We start from the raw sequence: 20,042 nt of genomic DNA, 5'->3' as shown, positions 1-20,042 counted from the left end.
ATAGATATATATATAGATATATAGATAGATGGATAGATGGATGGCAGGTTTGAACTCAGAAACAGTGAGGTTTTTCCATTTTGATTTTATAAAAAATCTTTTGAATGAATATAGTAATTTATGTTTTTCATGTGAGTCGTACATCATATATGTGAAATGATTTATATAAGTCTGACATTTACTTTGCCGACAATTTCAATAACTATCATGGCTGATTGTTATTGAAATGGTTGGTTACTGATCTGAAGTACGTGCATATTAAGTTATAATAACTAAATGTCAGTGGAGGTACGTTTCGAAGAGTAATATAAAGACATGTGGTTTAGTTTAATCCTGAAGAGTTTATCTGAAGAATAACTGAAAAGTATTTCTGATTCTTATTTCTGAAGATGAAAATGTTGCTGTTTTGACCTCGTTTGCATTACACGGTCCACCGTTTCTGTGTTTTCTTTTAGCTTAGACATTGGAGATAGTAAAGACTCATCTGACATTAATATATGTTTTGATTACTGCCTCGGTCAAGGTTCAGCTGAGCCAAAGTGGTACCATATGAGTACGGGGAGAAACTACAGACCTCTGATTGGTCAGAGAGAACCATCAGCATGTGGTGTAGACAACGTAATAACTGCGGTCTCATTCTGACCAACTTTCTTGTTTTATTTGTCACAGTACAAGAACATAAAGAAGACCAGAACTTTAGTCAACAGAACTGGACTTGTAAAGTTTGGTCCAGTGGAAATATAAATACATTGACATGAGGAAAAGATTAAATAGCCCTTTGCAGATTGATGATAATTAAAGAAGTTTGTGATGAACCCAATTAGTTTTATCCATCTGGTATTAACTCTCCATATTACATAATAGCAATATAAGTTTCCATATTTTTGTATGAAACAGAAAATGAAAGATTATTTCTTTTCCTTTAGACAAGCTCAACACTGCTAGATGGGAATTGTAGAAAAAAATATGCAGTATTGATTCAGCCAACTGGAATAAAACTGCAGCTCAGACGCCAGGAGCATTTTTACCCATGTCCTCTGTGCATTGCTGCTTAACTATTGGGACACGCTATAGGTCGTTAAATTTGATTTGCTTTGAAGCTACTAAGTATAGCCACAATATGTTGACCCTATTAAAATCATCGGCACAAGTTCGCAACAACAAATGCACGATGTTTACAGTTGCATCTACATAAATTGGAATATCTCCAAAGGCTTAATTATTTTCATTATTACAATTTAAAAAAGTAAACCCAAACAGATCCTTTTCCCACAGTGTGGCATAGTCCAGTGTTTATGTCTGTTCATTTTGAAAGTAATGGATTAGAGCAAATGAAAACTCAGAATTGAATATCTCAGACTACAGTTAAATAATTCATGACCTAAGTTATGCAGAAATGTCCCCTTACTGAAAGGTACGTCCAAGTAATGTGCAGTTGAACTCCTTCTGCATGAATTACAGCCTCAGCATGATGTCATGTTGAGGTGATCACCCTGTGTCACTTGTTTTTCCTCTTGATAATACTCTATAGATTCTCTATGGACAATTTGTTGGACAATCAAGTAACAACATGGTCATTAAACCAGGCAGTAGTGGGAGTGTGCGTAGTTGCTGAGCCATTCTGGTGAAAGCAATCAGCATCTCCAAAAAGCTTTTTAACAAATGGGAGCAAGACCTGCTTTAAAATTTCCTTGTAGATAGCAGTACTGACTTTGGACCTGATAAAACACAGTGGAGCAACAAAAAATGGTACAATTTCCCATATCATCACTTCCTGAAGAAACCTTACATTTGACTTTAGATCAATTGGATTCATTTGACACCCCTGATTTCCAAATGCATTAGTGGGCACACTTCCTCTAATCAACTAATGTGCTAATAGCTGAGCTTATTTTTCATTTTAGAGATTTTCCTAACTTTGAAAAAGCTTAGTACACTTAGCTTCCACTATTTTTTTTTCCAGATAAATTCTGAAGTTCTAATTTATTTGGCTGTTTTATAAACTTTAAGTTGACTGAGGTTTGACATATGTGTTAAAGTTTTGGTTAGAAGTTCATATTTGTGCTCTTATTTTGAAGTGGGAGAGATTGTTTACATAGCAGTTCTGCTTCCTCTCCTCACGTTTTCTACTCGTGATGCAGCAAATGGGGTTTATTCTGTACACAGAATGTACAGCAGTCAGTTTAAAATCTACTGATGTCCTGTCTGCTTTCTGACCGAAGTAAGTTAAAATCAGCAATAGAGTTAGTAATACTGAAAACTATAAAACCGAAACCATGACACCAGAAGCTGCTTAAACATAAAGAATACCATATTTGCAGTTCATGTCCTAGATACGTCTGGATGTGGTTGCTCTTGAAGTGCTGATTCCAGTCCACACGTTATTAATCACTTCCAAAGTATTGAATGGGCTTTGCTTCCAACTCCCTAAAATAATTAGTTACCGCTGTTACTGGTGTGCCATTTTCTGCTGCACTTTTTCCTTACACTAAACTGTCTATTAATATAAAATTGACATTGTTTTTTTGTTTGTTTGTTTTTTTATTATGTGTACTATGTTGTCTAACTTAAGGCAAAGCAAGGTATTTTAATGGTAAATAGAATAAATCAGCTCATATTTACTGTAGTGTGCATTTTTTGCCGATATTCCCAGAAAGAAAAAGCATTGGTTAAATGCATGCATCACCTCTGCATTGCCTTCAGGGAAACAAAAGCTAAAAAAAAAGAAAAAAAAACAAAACAAAACAAATGCTCCGATGTCATTAGCAGGCTTTTGTTTAGCCCACAGATCACTGTCAGATTTATTTGTCTGTGTATTCAACTGGGTGGCTAACAAGCTAATCAAGTCGCTAAATACAGAGGGAGGAGATCTGCGTTTACAGCGGATCCCCCACCAGCCAGTTAGAGGCTCTTCCCAAAACTGTCAGAAATGAAAGCAGTCGTGCACGGTTCAAGGGCTTCTAAGTAAAAGTTTCTCTTCGCAGCTGTAATACAGTGAGTGAAGGCGAAAGCAATTAACTGTGGCAGGTGGGGAAACTTCTCTGGCCATCTTCTCTCCTCCTGCGCAGACACAGTGTCTCGCCTTAGGTTGCACGTGGCTTGGGCATGAACTGGCCGAGGCCGCATTAATTAAACACAGGGAGACAGTCAAACCTTTGTGCGCGAGACCAACGGCTGCAGGACTTAACTACCTTGACCTAATTTAGGTTAAGTCTTTGCCTGTTTTTAGTGGACCTTAATAATTTTTTATTTTTATTTTTTTTGTCCCAATAATGAGTAGCCTCAGAGAGAGAGCGGGAGAGAGAAAAAGAGAAACTTTCACGTCAAGAAGAAGAGTCTTGTTACTTTCTAACGGCGGCAGATGAGAGCATGTCAAGAGGGTTCGGCAGTGTTGCTGTTTTGACACAAATTAATGAAGTGCCTGATATGTATCCAAGGGAAACGGGGAGCAACAGTAAAAATGCCTCTTCCTCGTGTGGCTATGCATTAGTTTACATTCAACAACAGCAGTGTCACGGTCATTAACCCACAGCAGGGCTGCTGTGTCCCCGTGCCCATTAAGCATTAGACAAACTGAGAGCGAAATGAAGTGTCTGCTGAAGCTTATGTAAAGCACAAACTGTGACTCTCTGTGGCAGTGGACATTTACAGCTTGTGTAGGGCTGCGCCTGATATGGTAATATCACTAATTGCTGCCTAATTAGATGCGAGTCAGTGAGTCGTGTTTTAATACTCTTCAGGGATCGTTACTGAAGGAGGAGAAATTCATCACTTCTGACGAATGACAGTCGGGTCAGCAGGAATTTGAGCATCAAGTCGGAGGGACTGATGGGAAGATGCAGGAGAGCTCAGAACTAATGGTTTTTTCGCGCCGTTGTCGTGTTACTTAAGTAGAGTCATTTTCAGCATGGTGCAGAGCTGCTTCAGAAGTTAATCACACATTAATACGGAGCTCTATGTGGAGATTTACCATTGACTAACAGTGTGAGATTGAAACCAATAAGCCTTAAAAGAGTGAAAATCTAAGTTTCACAACGGCAGAAAGAAGCTGCTGATAATCACGACTGCAAATTATTTATGATGAGCTTTTAAGTCGGGGTGGGCAGTGTGATCGCCGTGGGGTGGAGGAGAAGGAGAGCTGTTAATTTGGAGGAAACATAAAGGACCAGTTCGTGCAGGAGGGCACCTTACAACAAGTGGCTCACACTCCATGTGAACGAGATTATTATTCATACACCGCACTCCAAAAGTAATTGCTGCCCGTGGTAAAAATGTAAAAAAAAAAAAAAAAAGCCTCCAAATAAATTAATCTTATATATTGCATTAACCTATTCTTACATAAAAGTAAAAAAAAAAATCCGACCTTTAAATTGAGGTCATTTTGTCCCTCCACTATTTTATACTTTTGTGTTCTGGTTTGTTAGTCTTTGATTTATTAAATGCTTAAAAAGAAAACCAAAGACCAGCAGAATAATTTAGCATTTTTGCTTATTAATTCTGAAGAGGATGAGGGAACCCTAAGCAATCCAACAGCATCTTCAAAGCAATCAGATATTTGTTGGGATCGAATGATTTTCAATTCTTCTTCAACACATTTAGCCAAGGTACAGATGAATACATGATCATCATATTTTTTAAACACTTTATTGACACCTAAAATAGCTAACTTTTCATCATCTACCCCAAATAACAACTTCTAGTCAGCGCAAAAAACAACATGCTTAAAGGAACTGGAACTGTCTCCAACAAAGCTGGAAGAGAACCTAATTAACTCACTGTTAGGGAAGAAAAGGCGCCATCTTGGGTTTATCAAGTCTTCTTAATAACTATCAATTTTAATCTTACACATCTTTACACTGCTGCAGTTATACTCTGGAAAGCACAAGTAAAAGTATGTACTTTTAAACGTAAAAACTTTACTCAAAGTTCGGTCTAATATAAGTGAATGTTGTTCTTGGATTAAATTTTTTTTTCTTTTTTATTCCCTTTACATTGGAGCCAGACTTTTGTTTTTTTTTCCCACTCAGACAGACATCTTAAAAAGGTGTTTCATAGTTTTTGTGTTTTTTCAAGCGGTGCCAGGCATATGTCTTCTCTGTTCACTCTCAAAGTCATTTTGGTTGTTTGTATTGTTCTTCCCAGCTGGAGTGAGGTGGCAGAGACAAAGGCAGATGTGTCCCTGTTTGTTTTTGAAGTGTCAGAGTTAAGTCTTGCGTGTATGCGTGCGCGTGTGTGTGTGTGTGTGTTCTGCTTCTGTGTGACGATGCCCATGTTTGGGTGTTTCATTTCCCCCCCATGTGTTGTCTCTGTTTGTGGTCCACAGGTCCTCCGCTGCATTGTTCATCCGCCTCCTCCTCCCCTGTTGAGCAGCTCCCATACCCTCCCCCTTCCATTACAGCCAATGAGAACCACGGGAGGTTGCTAGGTAACAGTGCGGCTCAGCCAGCCCAGGACTCTGACTCTGAGGATGAGTTTGGCCCCAATTCATTCTTAGTTAAAACTGGCTCAGGGAACCTGTATGCTCCTTCTGCTGCAACTGCTGATGGTGAGTTGGTTTTCACACTTACTGCTGCTTTCTGGAGGTCAGCCTGCTCCCCCCCCCTCCTCCCCACACACATGCACACACACACACACACACACTCCTGGATGTGTTGTGATACAGGTCATGCAGATGGCTACGGGCAAGATAATGTCCTTCTTTTTTTTTTCTTTTTTTTTTATTTAAGCACCTTAAGAGAGAGCTGAAACTTCGAGTCGATACGCAGCCTCAGGAAATGAGCAGAACTCTCTGAAGTGAGGTCGGCAAAGTTCACAGCAAAGCGATGGGCGATTTTGGTTGAGCAAGAAAGATTTGTCATTGATATTTCTGTTGGATGGTTTGGATAGGAAATAAGTGAGAAAAAGTTATAACATTCTAGGTGGAAACGTCGGGCTCTTGTATCGTAACTCACAACTGTAACATCCTGTCTTCCTAGTTGTATAAAGCTTCATGGACTCCCTGTGCGGTTGCTCATTAAAAAACATCAGCTGTTTTTTTTTTTGTTTTTTTTTATGTTGAAATGCAGTCTCCTGCTGGTACTGTAACATTCATTCAGACTGACAGAATGACATTTCAGCTCAAAGTGCTAACACAGTGTTGACAGTTGACGAAAAAAAAATCTGATTGTAAAGCTGTATGTTTACCAAGTAGGAAGCTGAAAGTGTCAGAAATGATGTCAGCAGTTAACGTACTGATTTAAGTATGAGGAGGACGATTTTGAGCATCCAGACATGATTTTTAAAGGAGCAAAATTGTGTTTTTTGATGTATATTTCTTAATTCTTTTCTTGTTGCTATATTCTAAATTCATCAACAGATTGAGAGATTAGGAGAGTTATCGATGATGATTAAGAAGAACTTTACACTCACTGATGTTATCTTCTCTTTTACAAAAAGAAAATGTGTACCGTAAATTAAAAATGGCAGCGATGGATCAGGCAGGTCTTTGGCTAATACCGATTCATGTTTGTCTTTAATGTCTGACGTGGCAGATGCAACTCTGACTAGTTGCATATTTTCCCCTTAAATTACTCAACACATTAAAGAACAAATATTTGCAACTGAAAGTGTGGAAATTTCAAAATTATTCATTGAATATTATTAAAGCATACGTTGCTTTTCTCCATCAAACTTTTACAAATCTCAGAAAAGACAAATTAAAATAGTTTAAGCTCTTAGTCTTGATGCTTTCAAGCTAATGACTTTCTCAGTATACTTCAACGTACATTTTTGGAACAACTTCTAGTAGTACTTAAATTCAGAATTTAAAGGGCTGTACTGGGAGCCAGTCATGGGAAATTGATGATCGATTTTGATCCCTGCTGGATTGATTGATGCATCAATAAATGCCAATACTGGTAATGTACAGCACTTATTCATATGATGTGGGATTCTGTCCATTTCGTGACAAGCTTTCAAAAGTAAAGATACACTTATTAGACTTAATTTTTATTTTTCGCCAAGGTAAGGCCTACCGATTCCAATAGATTCCAGTTTTTCTGCAGAACATCTTCAATAGAGGTTCCTGTTAAATACAACAAAAGAATAATAACAATATCATCAGGGATGCTAATGCTGATATATGTTCATGCTAGATGTCAGTCATTTTTTAACATATCTGTCTTGGTCCCATAAATAATTATGTTGATGTCAATAACCAAAGGTAGTTTTCATCTTTTTGCTGTTTGTGTGTGTGTGTGTGTGTTTGTGTTTTGGGTTGGCCATGTTATTATATTTGTTTGACATTAACAGTGATGCAGTGATGCAAACATATGGCCTGTGGACAAAGTTTGGCCTGCCAGTGCTTTTTCTGTGGCCCTCTAAAGGCCACAGAAATGGAAGTTCAAGATAACAGTTGTGTCCTTAAATATTATATTAACAGTCAAATCAAACCAGTTTTTATTTGCATAGGTCAAGGGTCTGCAACCTCTGGTGCCAAAACCACAAGTGGGTCTTGGACCTTCCACAAAGACTCTTATAAATGAACTGTTAAAAAAAAAAAGAAAAAAAAAAAATATATATATATATATATATATATCATCCATGTTGTTTCAGTCTTCCTAAAACAACATGAATGATTTAAGTCATTGATCAAGCTAACTAGTTGAAAGCTTTCAATATATGAAACTCCGAAGTGTCCTGACTGGCTGCTCAGGTCGGCAGCGGAATGAGTTATTAATCCCACTGCAAATCTCCCTGGTAATTCCTGTGCAGCAACACTGTGGTCACCCAGCAGTGGCACAATTGGCTGTAGGCAATATGGGTGGGGGTGGGGGGCTAAGACCTTTACCATGGCAGAAGTTTCTCACAACAATGAATGTAATTTGCATGGATAGATCGTTTAGTTTAGCCTTAGGCTGTCAGGAAGAGGAGTAAGGAGGAATTTCTGCAGCTCGAGTTGCTACCTCTGGTTGTCATTAGGGCTTTGAAAGACCCTTTTAGTAAGTGGCACTGTGCACACATACTGCTGTGCTTTCTTAATCGAACCAATGCTACTGACCAATAAAAAAAAAAACAAGGACCTGCAAATTCTTAGTTTTTTACCAAAATGTTGCTTAAATCTCATCTTGTTTGTCACACCCCCCAATGGGATGTTATGTTTCATTTTGAGACTTGACATTTTTACTTATGAATAGTGCTCTCATTAAAATTTGGAGAATAGCAAAGCATCTCCAAGTTTTGTTCAATTAATCCACACAACTTAGATAAGCTTCCTCTCTATCGTATTTCTCCCGCTGCATTTACAGCGCCTCATCCAAATATTTAGCAAGCTTGGTGACTTTGTTTATTCCATTCTGGGTATCTCTCATTTTTGATTAATAGGAAAAAAATGAGTCTTTCACTCCAGTGAACAGCACAACGTTCATTCCCCCTTTTTTTATTTTTTTTATTTTGTTGGGAAATAATATATGTAGCTAAATAACTCTATCAATCAGAGCTTGTTTCAGCAGAATGAAATGACTTGATTGGAAGTTGTTCAGTGTGACATTGCTACATAGAGCTAAATAAATCTAATATTCACAAGGTGACAAAAATGTAGTGAGAGGTGACAAAATGAGAGTGTGGTATTGGATGTGTTCGCCAGAATGATAATAAAAAGATTGCACATTCCCGATTTTTTATTTTTTTTTTTCTTTACAAAACATTTTCATTTTTGCTTTAGAAAATATTCCTGGATGTAATTGGGAATTAACCATGCATGTCAAGATTCCTTCAGAATTTACATGTGGCAAAAAAATATGTATTTGAAAACCACCACGGCGAAAAAGGATGACAATTTCAAATCGGGTCGTCTTGATATGCAAGTCATGCTTTGAAGAGAAATGTCATCTGAGCAGAAAAGAATAAAAAAAGATGTTTTTATTGTCAGTAAACAAGGTGAAAGAATACGTATGCCTCTAATAATCTTTTCGTAGTGGAATCTTTCCACAGAAAAACAGGTGGTTTTTATCTTTTCAGATTACATTCGCCCAAGGTCGTCTTGGAGCCCAAATGCAGGACTTAAAATGTTCTGGCGGATTTTGAACAACTGAAAGCTCTCAGTGGCATATCATTATTCACATTAGTAGCCTCCAAGGCTGCTGTGTGCTTTTTTTTATTTATTTTCAGAGTGGGGTGAGGGAGAGTTGTGTTTTATTTTTTATTATTATTATATCTGGGAAGACTAAGCAGTAGTTTCTCTAAGGCTGATGAGGCTGCTCGCTGAAGCCTGCAGTCCTATTGTCAAGCATGTGTCTCTCCGTGGCCTTCGGCTTTCTCCGAGGGTCTTCTTCCTGGGGAGAATGCCAGTTAGAGGCCGCTGCCACGCTGGGCTGCAAGATCTCAGACACTGCAGCCTCCCCGCATTAGCATCTCTTAATGCGAAGCAGCATGGGGTCGCCAGTATCGGCTTTCAGTGCGGTCGGACGCCCCGGTGAAAAGGGCCGGCACACCGAGCGGCTCGCAGCTGACCAAGCAGGAATGCTGTGCTGAGCAGAAGGCTCAGGGACGCAGCCGTGTGTGAATTCAAATGAGTCTTCATTTGAACTGCTTAATCATCCCCCCTGAGTCTGCAGAGACGGGGGAGAAATGTGGTTAAAAGAGGTCACACCAGAAAGTAATTTAGCCGCAGACACCACGAGGAATAGAACTATCTGAGGCTAAATAATAATTTCATGAGCAACACATGGCACCCTGTTCTTTCTTTTTTTTTTTTTTTTTTCCTGAACACTTTATGTACAGAGCCTTGCGAGAGTGTCAGTAACCCCTAAACCATTTCAAATTTACCCGATAACAATAAGGTTTTATTCCTCTTTGTGAAATATACCCAACTCAGTCAGATTGAATGAAGCGTATTTGTCAGCTTCAAGTGCTGCTGTAGATTCTCACTCAGATTTAAGTCAGGGTTGTTCAAACACATCAACACTTTGATGTAAACCATTTTGCTACAGCTCCGGGTGTGTGTTTACGGTCGTTTTACTGCTACAATGTGAGCCTACACCCCTTTCTCAAATCTTTTGCAGCCCCCTTTTTTCCATGATTACACTGTATTTAGCTCCATCCATCTTAGCTCTCACCAGCTTCCATGACCCACTGAAAGAGCATACCCACAATATTATGCTGCTGCCTTCATGTTTCCTGGAATGTACTCATGTTCATATTGGGCTGTTTTTTATTGTCACACAGCATTTTTAATGTAGGTCAAAAATGTCAAATTTTGGTTTTCTTGCCCTTCTGCCATAAAGGTCAGATTTGTGACGTGTATGATTGTCTCCCTTTTCCCTACTGAAGAAAAGCCTCCACACAGCACAATGCTGCTACCACAGTGTCTTGTTTTTTGAGATGCCATTTTCAGGCACTGGAACCTAAAAAGTTTGTTTTCTAACCCTAAAGCAGTAAACATTTGTTCTGCTGTAGTAGCATGGCTTTTAGCAGAATACCACTGAACTCAGTCATATTGCTACCCACCATGCATTGATGACGAGCGTTGCAGACCACGTGTTACACCACCATTGCCAACTTAGCAACTTTGATAAAATATTAAGTGACTTTTCAGACAAAAAAAATGACATTCACCAAAATCGGAATCGGCAGGTCAGGCTTGTTTAAAAAAAAAATTGCAATTGATGCATGCCTCAATTTTTTTCCTCTTAACAAATGTTGTCATCTTTTTGGAGTCATTCCATCATTCAAAACTGGAGAAAATCTCCTGAAGTTGGTGGTTATTAAACGACAGTGTGAAAAGTTCCAAGGTTCCCAACACTTTTGCAATCCACTGCAAGTTATCAGTAAAGTGAAGTCAACAGGCAATTTGTCCGATCATATTCAGGCCACCGTTTGTCAGCTCACAGTAACCCGTTCAGGATACCTACATATCTTCTTTCCACTGACGTAAATTTAGATGCATCACCTTCATTGTATGATAATTGCAGACCATCTGTGCCTTCTAACAAAATCTCCAGGCTCTTGATGGATTTGTAGCAGAGTGACATACAGAACAGAGCATACATAACCACTTGTCTTGTTCTTGCTAAGGCAGCTCAAAGAATGACAGAAAATCCATTAGATCTAAGGAAGGCCGAGTGAAACATATGCCAGCTCCGGTCTTAATGGATTTAGGTCGAAAACTGTGGCAGGCCCTTTTATAATAGTTTTTATAAATTGGTGTTCTTTGTGCAACCTGGCGGCAGCTTGCTTTACTTCTTTAAAAAACAGCACATCTGTCTTCCTCTGGTTGGTAATAAAAATCAAGCTTTATTTGCATTCTACGAACTTGTTTTTCCCTAAGGGAGACCCGGTGAAGAGCCGAGAAGTGTGGTGTTTGTGGTACCTGTTACCTCTCAAATGGTTCTTTGGAAGACAGCTGGAATTCCCTCATGCCTCTTCCTCTCAGATTTTTTTAATGGTGTAGGAAACAGCAGGGCTTGGAGAGAGATCCGGCTCCACGGAGCCACTACGTTGTGCTGCTTCACTGCGTTTCTGACATTCGATTTGTATTTTTATAGACAATCCTTACTCAGCTGGAAATTTTGCTCTTGTGATTAGCCATCGGGGATGATCTGCTGATTTTTATTGGTGCTGGATGACTTTTGATTAATTCTCCATCAAATGACTTGCACCTCAGTGGGCTGAGTGGATGTTTAGGGCATATCCTATCACTTTATGTCATCAGATGGGGCCGTCCGTGTTGTGGATGCTATTCACTTTCGTTGTTCACGAATATGCATTTCCCTAGACGGTACAGAGAATGTCAAATAAAGTTAAGAATTCAGACTAAATGACGTCTAATAATAATAAATAAACTTTTCCTGACAAGATTTTCTGTCATCCCCAATTAATGTAGGTATTTATCATGTGTTGAGTTTGAAATACGTTCTATATGAGTATTTTGCAGAGATACTTCTAGTCTTGGTATTTTCAGTTAACAGGCGCAAGCATCAAACTAAATGTGTAACAATTGAAAGAGCATGCAGCACTGCATGCAGCTTTTTGATCTGCTCTGTATATTGATTGGTGTTTATGTTGTTGTTGATTACTCCTGCTGTGGAAATTAAAGCAGTTGTGTCCCTACAAAATCTTACATCTGGAAGACAGGCGTCTGATTAAATTTGAGTCTTTTTAACAAAAGGCTGATTTGCTCCTGGATTACAGTGCATGTAACCATTTCCACCTAGTATATTGCTGATTTTAGTCCCATATAATTTTGTTCCAACTACATCATCGATTGTCTGCAAATAAAAAAAGTTATAGTTCAGGAAAGAAAACATCTATTCGTTTTTTTTAATTAACTGCTAAAACAAAATTATAACACAAATGCTAGTTTTTAGTCATTCTAATTCAGCCTTGTCAAATGTCCAGTTTGGACCATGTCCTGGGTGTTTGAATTGTATTCACTGCATTCAACATCAACCTGTTAGAAGGAAAATTTGGCAGGACAAAACAGCACTGGCAGAGCAAAGGGTGTTTGTATACAAATGTGAACTACCTCTTGAATTTGGCATTTTAATATCAAAAGATGTTTACACATTTCAGTAATTTACAACTGAGTCTAATTCACCGCTAACATATTCAGATTAATACAAAACCATTAGATACATTCAGCAGGAGGTTTCATACCAGCCAAACAACAACTTGTTTCCCATGCAAATGGACATTTCTGCATCAGGTGAACTATTCTAAAATATTTTTGGAATATATCAGTAGTAATTTTATTTATATTACAAAATCCCAACTATACTTCGCTTAGTTGGGCTTTTTCTCACTGACTGGACATCTTTGTGTGAGCAATTATAACAACTTACAAGGAGACAGATATTCCTGTTGTTTCTTGGTGTGGGGGATGAGGTTTTAGCTAATGAAGTGGATTTGCCTTAATTACTTGTCTCAGAAAGCATCGGGAGGCCTTAACCGGTGCATGCATCTGTTAGGAAGAAAAATGAAACCCCCACATTCCCCACACTGAAAGGATATCATCAGGCCTCTGCTTTGAATGCGATGTGAATGTTTTTGGCCATTGTACCAAAGTCTCTATTCTGTGTCTCTCTGATAACAAATGAATCTCCTTTTCTTGGCAATTTTGTTGTGCAAAGCAGGTCAATAGAAAACCATTAATTTTTTTTTCTCTCCTACTCCTTGGATAGTAGTGAATAATTGTTGCTGAATCGCCACATCTGCGCGGGTCATGCTGCCCTGTGCTTTATCCCACAAACACTTTTATTTCTCATTCCTTTTTCTTTAAAAAAAATATTTTTAGTGCTACAGGTCTAACATGTACTTACCTGGCTGTGGAAAAATGTGTATTGCAGGGCAACGACATGTTTGCACACCATCAGACAGTCGATCTCAATCTTAAGGAGTCTCTGAGGTTGTTTTTAGCATTTTATAAGTTGTTCATTATCATTGTGGACCAGCTTCTCATTTTCAGCAAACTTTTTTAATGTAAACTTTAGGAGTCAATATGTCTTCAGATGCTACATACTTATTCTAAGTAGGTGTGTACAGATAGCTTTCTCAAGTAGGTTTGAAGGGCTAAGCAACAAAGCCTTAATACAGTAACAAATGTGCATTTGTTTAAGTTTTCTTTTTTTTTTTTTTTTTTTTTATTTTTGTTCCCCAGGAAATCCTGTTGAGATTGAATATGTCTTTTGCAGGACAATGCTGGTCAAGCCTGGCACCAGCACACAGACACTACAGAACATTTGCAGTGAAAACAGAAAAATTGAACACCGTCAAATAAATTAACTAAAAGATTCCTCAGTGGAAACATTTACAGACAGATTATTCTTGCTCAAAATCAATAGGAATGGCCTTAAGAATAGTGACAACAACACCTTTAGCTTCTGTAACTGGCTCCAAGCAGTGCACAGGATGGATGCAGGGATGTAAACCATGCTACTGGACTTTAGAGCAGTATTCTCTGGAGTGATGAATCATGCCTCTGTCTGGAAATTTAATGGACAAGTCTGGCTGTAGCAGTTGCCAGGGGAATGGTACTTGCATGACTGCATTGTGTCAACTGTGACTTTTTTTTTTTTTTCTGCAAAAGGGATTATGGTGTAGGGCTTTTCTTCGGGAGTTAGGCTCACCCTCTTAGTTGCAGTAAATGCAACTTCTAATCCTGTAGCATGCCGAAATGTTTTGGACAATTTCACGCTCCCAACTTTATGGGGACAGTTCGGGGATCCCACCTTTCTGTTCCAGCATGACTCTGCATTGGTGCACAAGGCTAGCTCAGTGGACGATATGGAAGACTTTGACTGGGCTGCACAAAACTCTGACTGCCAGACTATAGTGTCCAACATCAGTGTCTGACCTCATAATTATTTTGCCCAAAAAGTCTTCTGAAATTCCTTACAAAATCCCCCTAAACCTTGTAGACTACAAAGAGTTGAAGCTCTGGAAGCTGCACAAAGTGTATCAATGACAGATGTGTAAAAGAAACTGACCAAACACTTTTGGCAATAGTCTGTCCATTTATGTGTAGTCATACAGACATATTTTCTGACAGCATTTTATAAGTAGAATATAGAAAATTTCATTTAAATCGTAGGTTGTCAAAGTGGGTTAAAAGGGGAAAGTACAGACTGTTCAGTTTGAATCATCCTGCGGTAGACGGCACCATTTCATACCTGGAGAAGTCAATTACAAAACAACCACAACTGCAAATGAATGAAATGACAAGCACCCAAACTGAGCATGTATGGTGTGTCACAACAGAAAGAACTACATTCAACTAGGGGGAAAAAAAAACGTCCAACCAGCTGGGTGGTTATTTTCCTCAAAGCAAGGGAGCATAGAGAAAATGGACACACACAAAACAAAAAGAAAAAAAAACAAGGAAAAATTCTATTGAAAGTGAATTTTTTCATATAGCAATATTACCAATTGTTTTTAAAATGAATAGTAAAACAACAAAAAATGTAGAAAGATGAATATCTTCCTGGAGATAAATTTGCAGCATTAATGCCAAAGGGTCATTCATTGTCTCTAACCTCAACATATACTGTAAGTTGCTTGGAAAATAAGAAAAAATAAGCTTACACAAAGAGAAGCTGTCTGTCTCCCAAACAAAAGCTGAGAAACTATTTAAAAATGAGGTTGCATTAATCATAAATATTACTACATTCATAAAAACTATGAATAATGGAGACACTGTATTGCTATTTTATAAGTCACTTAAAATAAGTGTAATTTTCCTGACATGTTTATGACTTTGCAAATATACAGCACAGCGTGTTCACATTTACACTAATCCAGATAGATTTATGAAAGCACCCAAAGCCCTGAGAATTAAATTGCATGTTTAGTGTAGAGATCTGCAGGTATTTACATTTGATGGTACATGGCAAATGTACAATCTATAATTATTGAGAACATGGCCCCAGGAAAAGAAGGTGCTGCAGAGATGAATTAGCTGTTGGTCTGCAATCGCTCGATGGTCACGCTCCAGGATGTAAAATGTTTGTTTTGGTTTGCAGTAGATGCCTTCTGGAGCAGGGATTCATTTGTCCTTTAGATATATTTTGCTGTGTATCTGTGCCATCTCTGTATCAAATTAGCATAACCATATGAATGGCTTCTGGGATCAGGTACATAACTGAGCTGGAGGGAGGTCATCAAAAACTGTGTGGTTTTACCTCACACTGTGATACTTCTAAGTGCCTCAACTGCTGGAAGGAATAAATCATGTCTCCAAAGACAAAACATGCGTCTATAAACATAAGAAACTATCTAAAACTAGATCTAAATGCAGTGGTGAACTACAAAAAAGTTTGTTGCGTTTACTCTAAACCAGTAATCACAAACATTAGTTCTGCTAACACAATGCACTACACCTACAAGGGATTTAGAGAAAGCTAATGCTAAAGTGCTAATGTCAATTAAAATGATATCTCCCCTTGAAAGACTACAGTCCCCGAACACCAATTTAATAAATTAAATGTTAATTTAATTTTAACATTATCATTTACATGTTCTTATAATGTCCTTAGATATTGTATTCATGTCTATATCTTATTTTTTTTACTATTCATTCTTTATATTGTTCATGTATGTTTCTTCCTGAAAATAAAGTTTTTGAACTGCTCTGTAAAAAATTTCACCCCTTCAAAGTAAGAGCATAAATATAAGCGTCTAAATGCCTGGAGAATTTTTAACAATTAATAACCAAAATTTCAACGCAGATGTGGAACTTTTTTCAACTGAAGATTTACAAGACACCAAGGTAAATTAGTGTTTTTGAATTTAGCTGAAAAAATAAATTTAGGCTAAGCTAAGTTTGCAAAAAGAAGCTAAACGAAAAAATTGCTACGTCATTAGTTGATTAGCGCACTTGTGCCCACCATCGCCTAAATGTAAAAATTACCGTTTTATTTTAAATACTAGGAAGAAACCTAGGAAGCCGTTTAAATGTTGCTTATGAGGCTGGAAAACAGAGAATTTAACTCGGTATATTTTAGCTTTCTTGCTGCGTTATGAGCATACTGCCTGTTAGCACATGTTCCCCGTTTTGAACAACTGATGAAGCTTGAACAACTGATGAAGCTTGATGCAAGCATGTTGTTGGTGCAGGTTTATCAGTCTTACATGATCGACATGTTAATATGGGCGCTTTAAGTTCCTGACCCTGAAAAAAAATCTGATAGAAGTCGAAACTTGTTGACTGACATGAGTCGGTATTGCTTTAATGAAGGGGTTGATTATAGGAAATAAACCCGCTCTGTTTCTGCATTCTGCTCTCTACGGCGTAAATTGGCAATTTAGTGCTGAGGATATCTGTGAAATAAAGGCTCAACGCTACGAAGAAAAGCCTTTCTGTGTAAAGCCAGCAGTTCATTGATTGATGAATGGCTTAGAAAACGTGGAAATAAATGGCTACAGAGTGCAAAAAGACATCAGTCCTCTATCTTGTGGAAAGCAGAGTATCAAAGAGTGAGAATGGGACCAGAGACTACTATCTCTTCTTCTAGGCAGTTTGGCATTTCCAGCCAGTTTCTCAGGGAAGATCTGATTACTGCCATACCTTAAATCTGCTAATGAGTTGTGTGAAACATGCATTATTAGTTGAAAAAAACAAAACAAAAAAACATGCTCCAACAACCTTCCCTAGTCTAAATGAGTGTCCTAAAAAGCGGTGAGACTTTGTCAACTTCAGGAAGAGACCAGCTCATTTGTTTAAACAAGCCAGTCCGTGTCTGTTCGGAGTAAACTTAGGCGAGTCTCAGTGGGAGGCAGAGAGCACACAGTGGTGGAGATCAGCTAGAAGAAATAATGAGCAGGAGAGTTTTTTCCTTTCTTTTTGAAGCGTATTTCATGTGAGGTCTTTGTAGCTTGTCATTAAAAGGGATTTGTAAGTTTCTGTGTTAATTTGCTAGTGAAACTGCTGGTGTGAAAATGTCTGCCATGGTGCTACAGCAGGAAAGTTCAAACTTTAGTTTTAATGGTGTTTATTAGTTGATTATGCTGAATATACACTGTAGACAGCAAAGGCGTTCACGCCCAGTGATGTCAGCAACATGCTGACATAACCATTTCTTTTTTTTTTTTTTGATAGAGTAAACTGACAAGTTAATATGTACAATCCAGTTATCAGGATATATACAGTTGATGCACAGTTGCTTTCCTCTTGCATCTTAATGTCCAGTCTCTGATCATTAAATCACGTTATCAGCATAAGGGCAACCTGTGTAAAACCATGCAGTGACACAAATATAAACCATGGATGGAGGAGAGAAATGCAGGAACATCTCCGTTAACATGGTGATCTTGGCAGCTTCTCTGATTAACGCTTTCCTCAGCAGGCCTGTCAGTATCTGCTGGCTGCCATGTCTTGGTGTGTTTGGGAACATTTCTTGAATGTTGGCTGTATTTAATTTTGGGGAATCGGTATAAAGGGGATGGGGACTTTTGCCATTTGTGTTGTTTTTCTATTTGTCTGATCACATAAAATCCTAACTTAACACAATGCAGCAAAAATGTAAACTGGCTAAAGTAAAGGTATAAGTTCCTTTGCAGGACACTGTCCAGCCTATTAGGAGGTTTTGTTTTAGTCCAAAACCAATATTAAAGTCAAAAATTGACTTTTCTTTTTTTTTTTGTGGCAAATTTTGCAGTCATTTAAATTTATTCTCCTCTTAAAATCAAAATGGTCCTTCATGACTGTCTTGCTAAAGTTCCCAATTTGTCACTTGTCTTCTCACAGCCTTCTTAATATGATGCTTAATTCATCTTGTTTCTTCTTCTACTTTAGTTGCCTTCTAGGGTGCATTCACGTGAGACCTGCTTAATCAAACTGCAGTTGGTTTGCCTTGAAAAACTAGAGTTTGATTAAGGTTGACTAAACGGCTGGTGTGAATCCACCCTGAAGGAGTTTTGCATATAATGCTTTTCTACAGTGGAAACTGTTTTTGGATGTCCAATATAAAAACTATTTAATTTTCTTATGTTTATGACCTGCAGATTTTTTTTCTACTCAGACAAATCAAAAGCCTTAAAAATATTTTTTTATAAAAATACAAATTTTCACTTGCAGAAAGCACTGATGAAATATCACCTTCTTTAGTCGTCGTGACTTGTAGCATTTATCATTGGAAAAGAAAACGTACCTTGTCTATGTTTTACAGGAGGAGGGAATTAAATTTAAACAGCCTTCTGCAATTTTCTGTGAAATTGTTTGAAAGGTAACTCCAAAAGTTTTTTTTTTTTTTTTTTGTAAAATCGAAGCTTAAAAAAACTCAAATACTCTTTCAGAAGCTGCGAACCTGAATAAATCAGTCATATTTTAGCTCTGCTGGGAAACAAATTGTGAGTCAGTCTTTGATGGTAACCTCAAAGGTAGAAAAGACTAAAAAGTTCCTCAAAGTGATTATTTAACGACTGGATTTCTTTTTCTTCAGGTAAATGCTTCCTTTTTCATGTTTTACTTATTTCCTGTTTTTTTTTTTCCCCGCTCTCTCTCTTCAGACGGAGCCTTTCAAAATCACTCTCGGCTGCGGACGCCTCCGCTGCCCCTCTCCCATTCTCACTCGCCCAATCATCAGCACCATGCAGCCTCTATTAACTCGTTAAACAGGAGCAACTACACTCCGCGGAGCAACGCCAGTCCAGCGCCCACAGACAGCTCCGCTCCCCCGGAGGGTCCCGCCAGTGGTCAAGACTCCAGCAGCGTTCAGGACAACTGGCTCCTCAACAGCAACATCCCGCTGGAAACGAGGTACCGTGCAACTTGTCTCCCTAACAATGTGCGAGGCAGACATGTTGGCATCTTTAGGACTGAGCTCAAGCTTCTGCCATCGAACTCAGCTTTTTGTGTTGTCAGCTCTATATTATGTTACCACAGAGCTAACAAGGAGCAGAGCAAGAAAATGAAAGCTGCTTGGAACCAAAAGGCCTAACTTTTTGAAGAACACGATTTTTGTGGAAAACAAGAGAAAAGTGTTGCTTTTGGTTGCTTGTCAAATATTAGCTGATTTCCAGCCAAATCTAGTTTGACTAATAATAATAATGTTAGAAAAATGCAAAATTCCACCCAGGCTCTAGTGTGCATGCTTCCTCGCTCCTCTCCTTCAGTCCTGGTGTCTATTTATTTTATATTAATCAACTCTTTGTTCTCTAGCACATTCTCAATAAGAAGGCTCTTGTGTGAAGTAGATTTGTCGAGTATTATTGGAACTAAGGAAATGTCTGTTGGTTTTTCCTTGACTGGCATTGTCAAGAATTTCAAGGCAAAATGATTTCCTTTTCTCTAATAACCTCCTTTTTTTTCACGGTGGTGTATAATCTTCACGAAGAAAAGCTCAATCATGGCTGTAGCCAGGTTACCAACTGAGAAAATTTCTTCAATAAGCCTCAAATTGTGGGAGAATTTCTCCTCATTTTGTAGATTTGATGGTTAGGATTGAGTCAGAGCATTTCAACTGTAACATTAGGGCTGTAATTTTGCCCACCACAGTAGTAACTGAACGGTTTTTGTTCATTTGTACTCATTTATTCTTTTTATACTTTAGAAAACTAGAGATAAATGCCCT

General features: G+C 38.2%; 1 protein-coding gene across 13 annotated transcripts in view; it reads left to right on the top strand.

Annotated features, from left to right (window-relative positions):
• Nucleotides 1-20,042, top strand: part of tenm4 (teneurin transmembrane protein 4) — a 218,941-nt gene that overhangs the window by 82,725 nt on the left and 116,174 nt on the right. For 12 of the 13 annotated variants that reach the window (XM_015030423.1, XM_015030419.1, XM_015030420.1 and 9 more), the window contains 2 exons: nt 5,324-5,545; nt 18,979-19,228. In XM_015030423.1, coding sequence (XP_014885909.1) covers nt 5,324-5,545; nt 18,979-19,228 — 472 coding nt within the window. The remainder of the gene's footprint in view (nt 1-5,323; nt 5,546-18,978; nt 19,229-20,042) is intronic. The other variant, XM_015030425.1, reaches the window with a different exon arrangement.

This window comes from Poecilia latipinna, unplaced genomic scaffold (genome assembly GCF_001443285.1).
Source record: "Poecilia latipinna isolate Pla-1442-1.1 unplaced genomic scaffold, P_latipinna-1.0 Scaffold181, whole genome shotgun sequence".
Lineage (NCBI taxonomy): Eukaryota > Metazoa > Chordata > Actinopteri > Cyprinodontiformes > Poeciliidae > Poecilia > Poecilia latipinna.
This window is presented reverse-complemented; position numbering and strand designations above follow the sequence as displayed.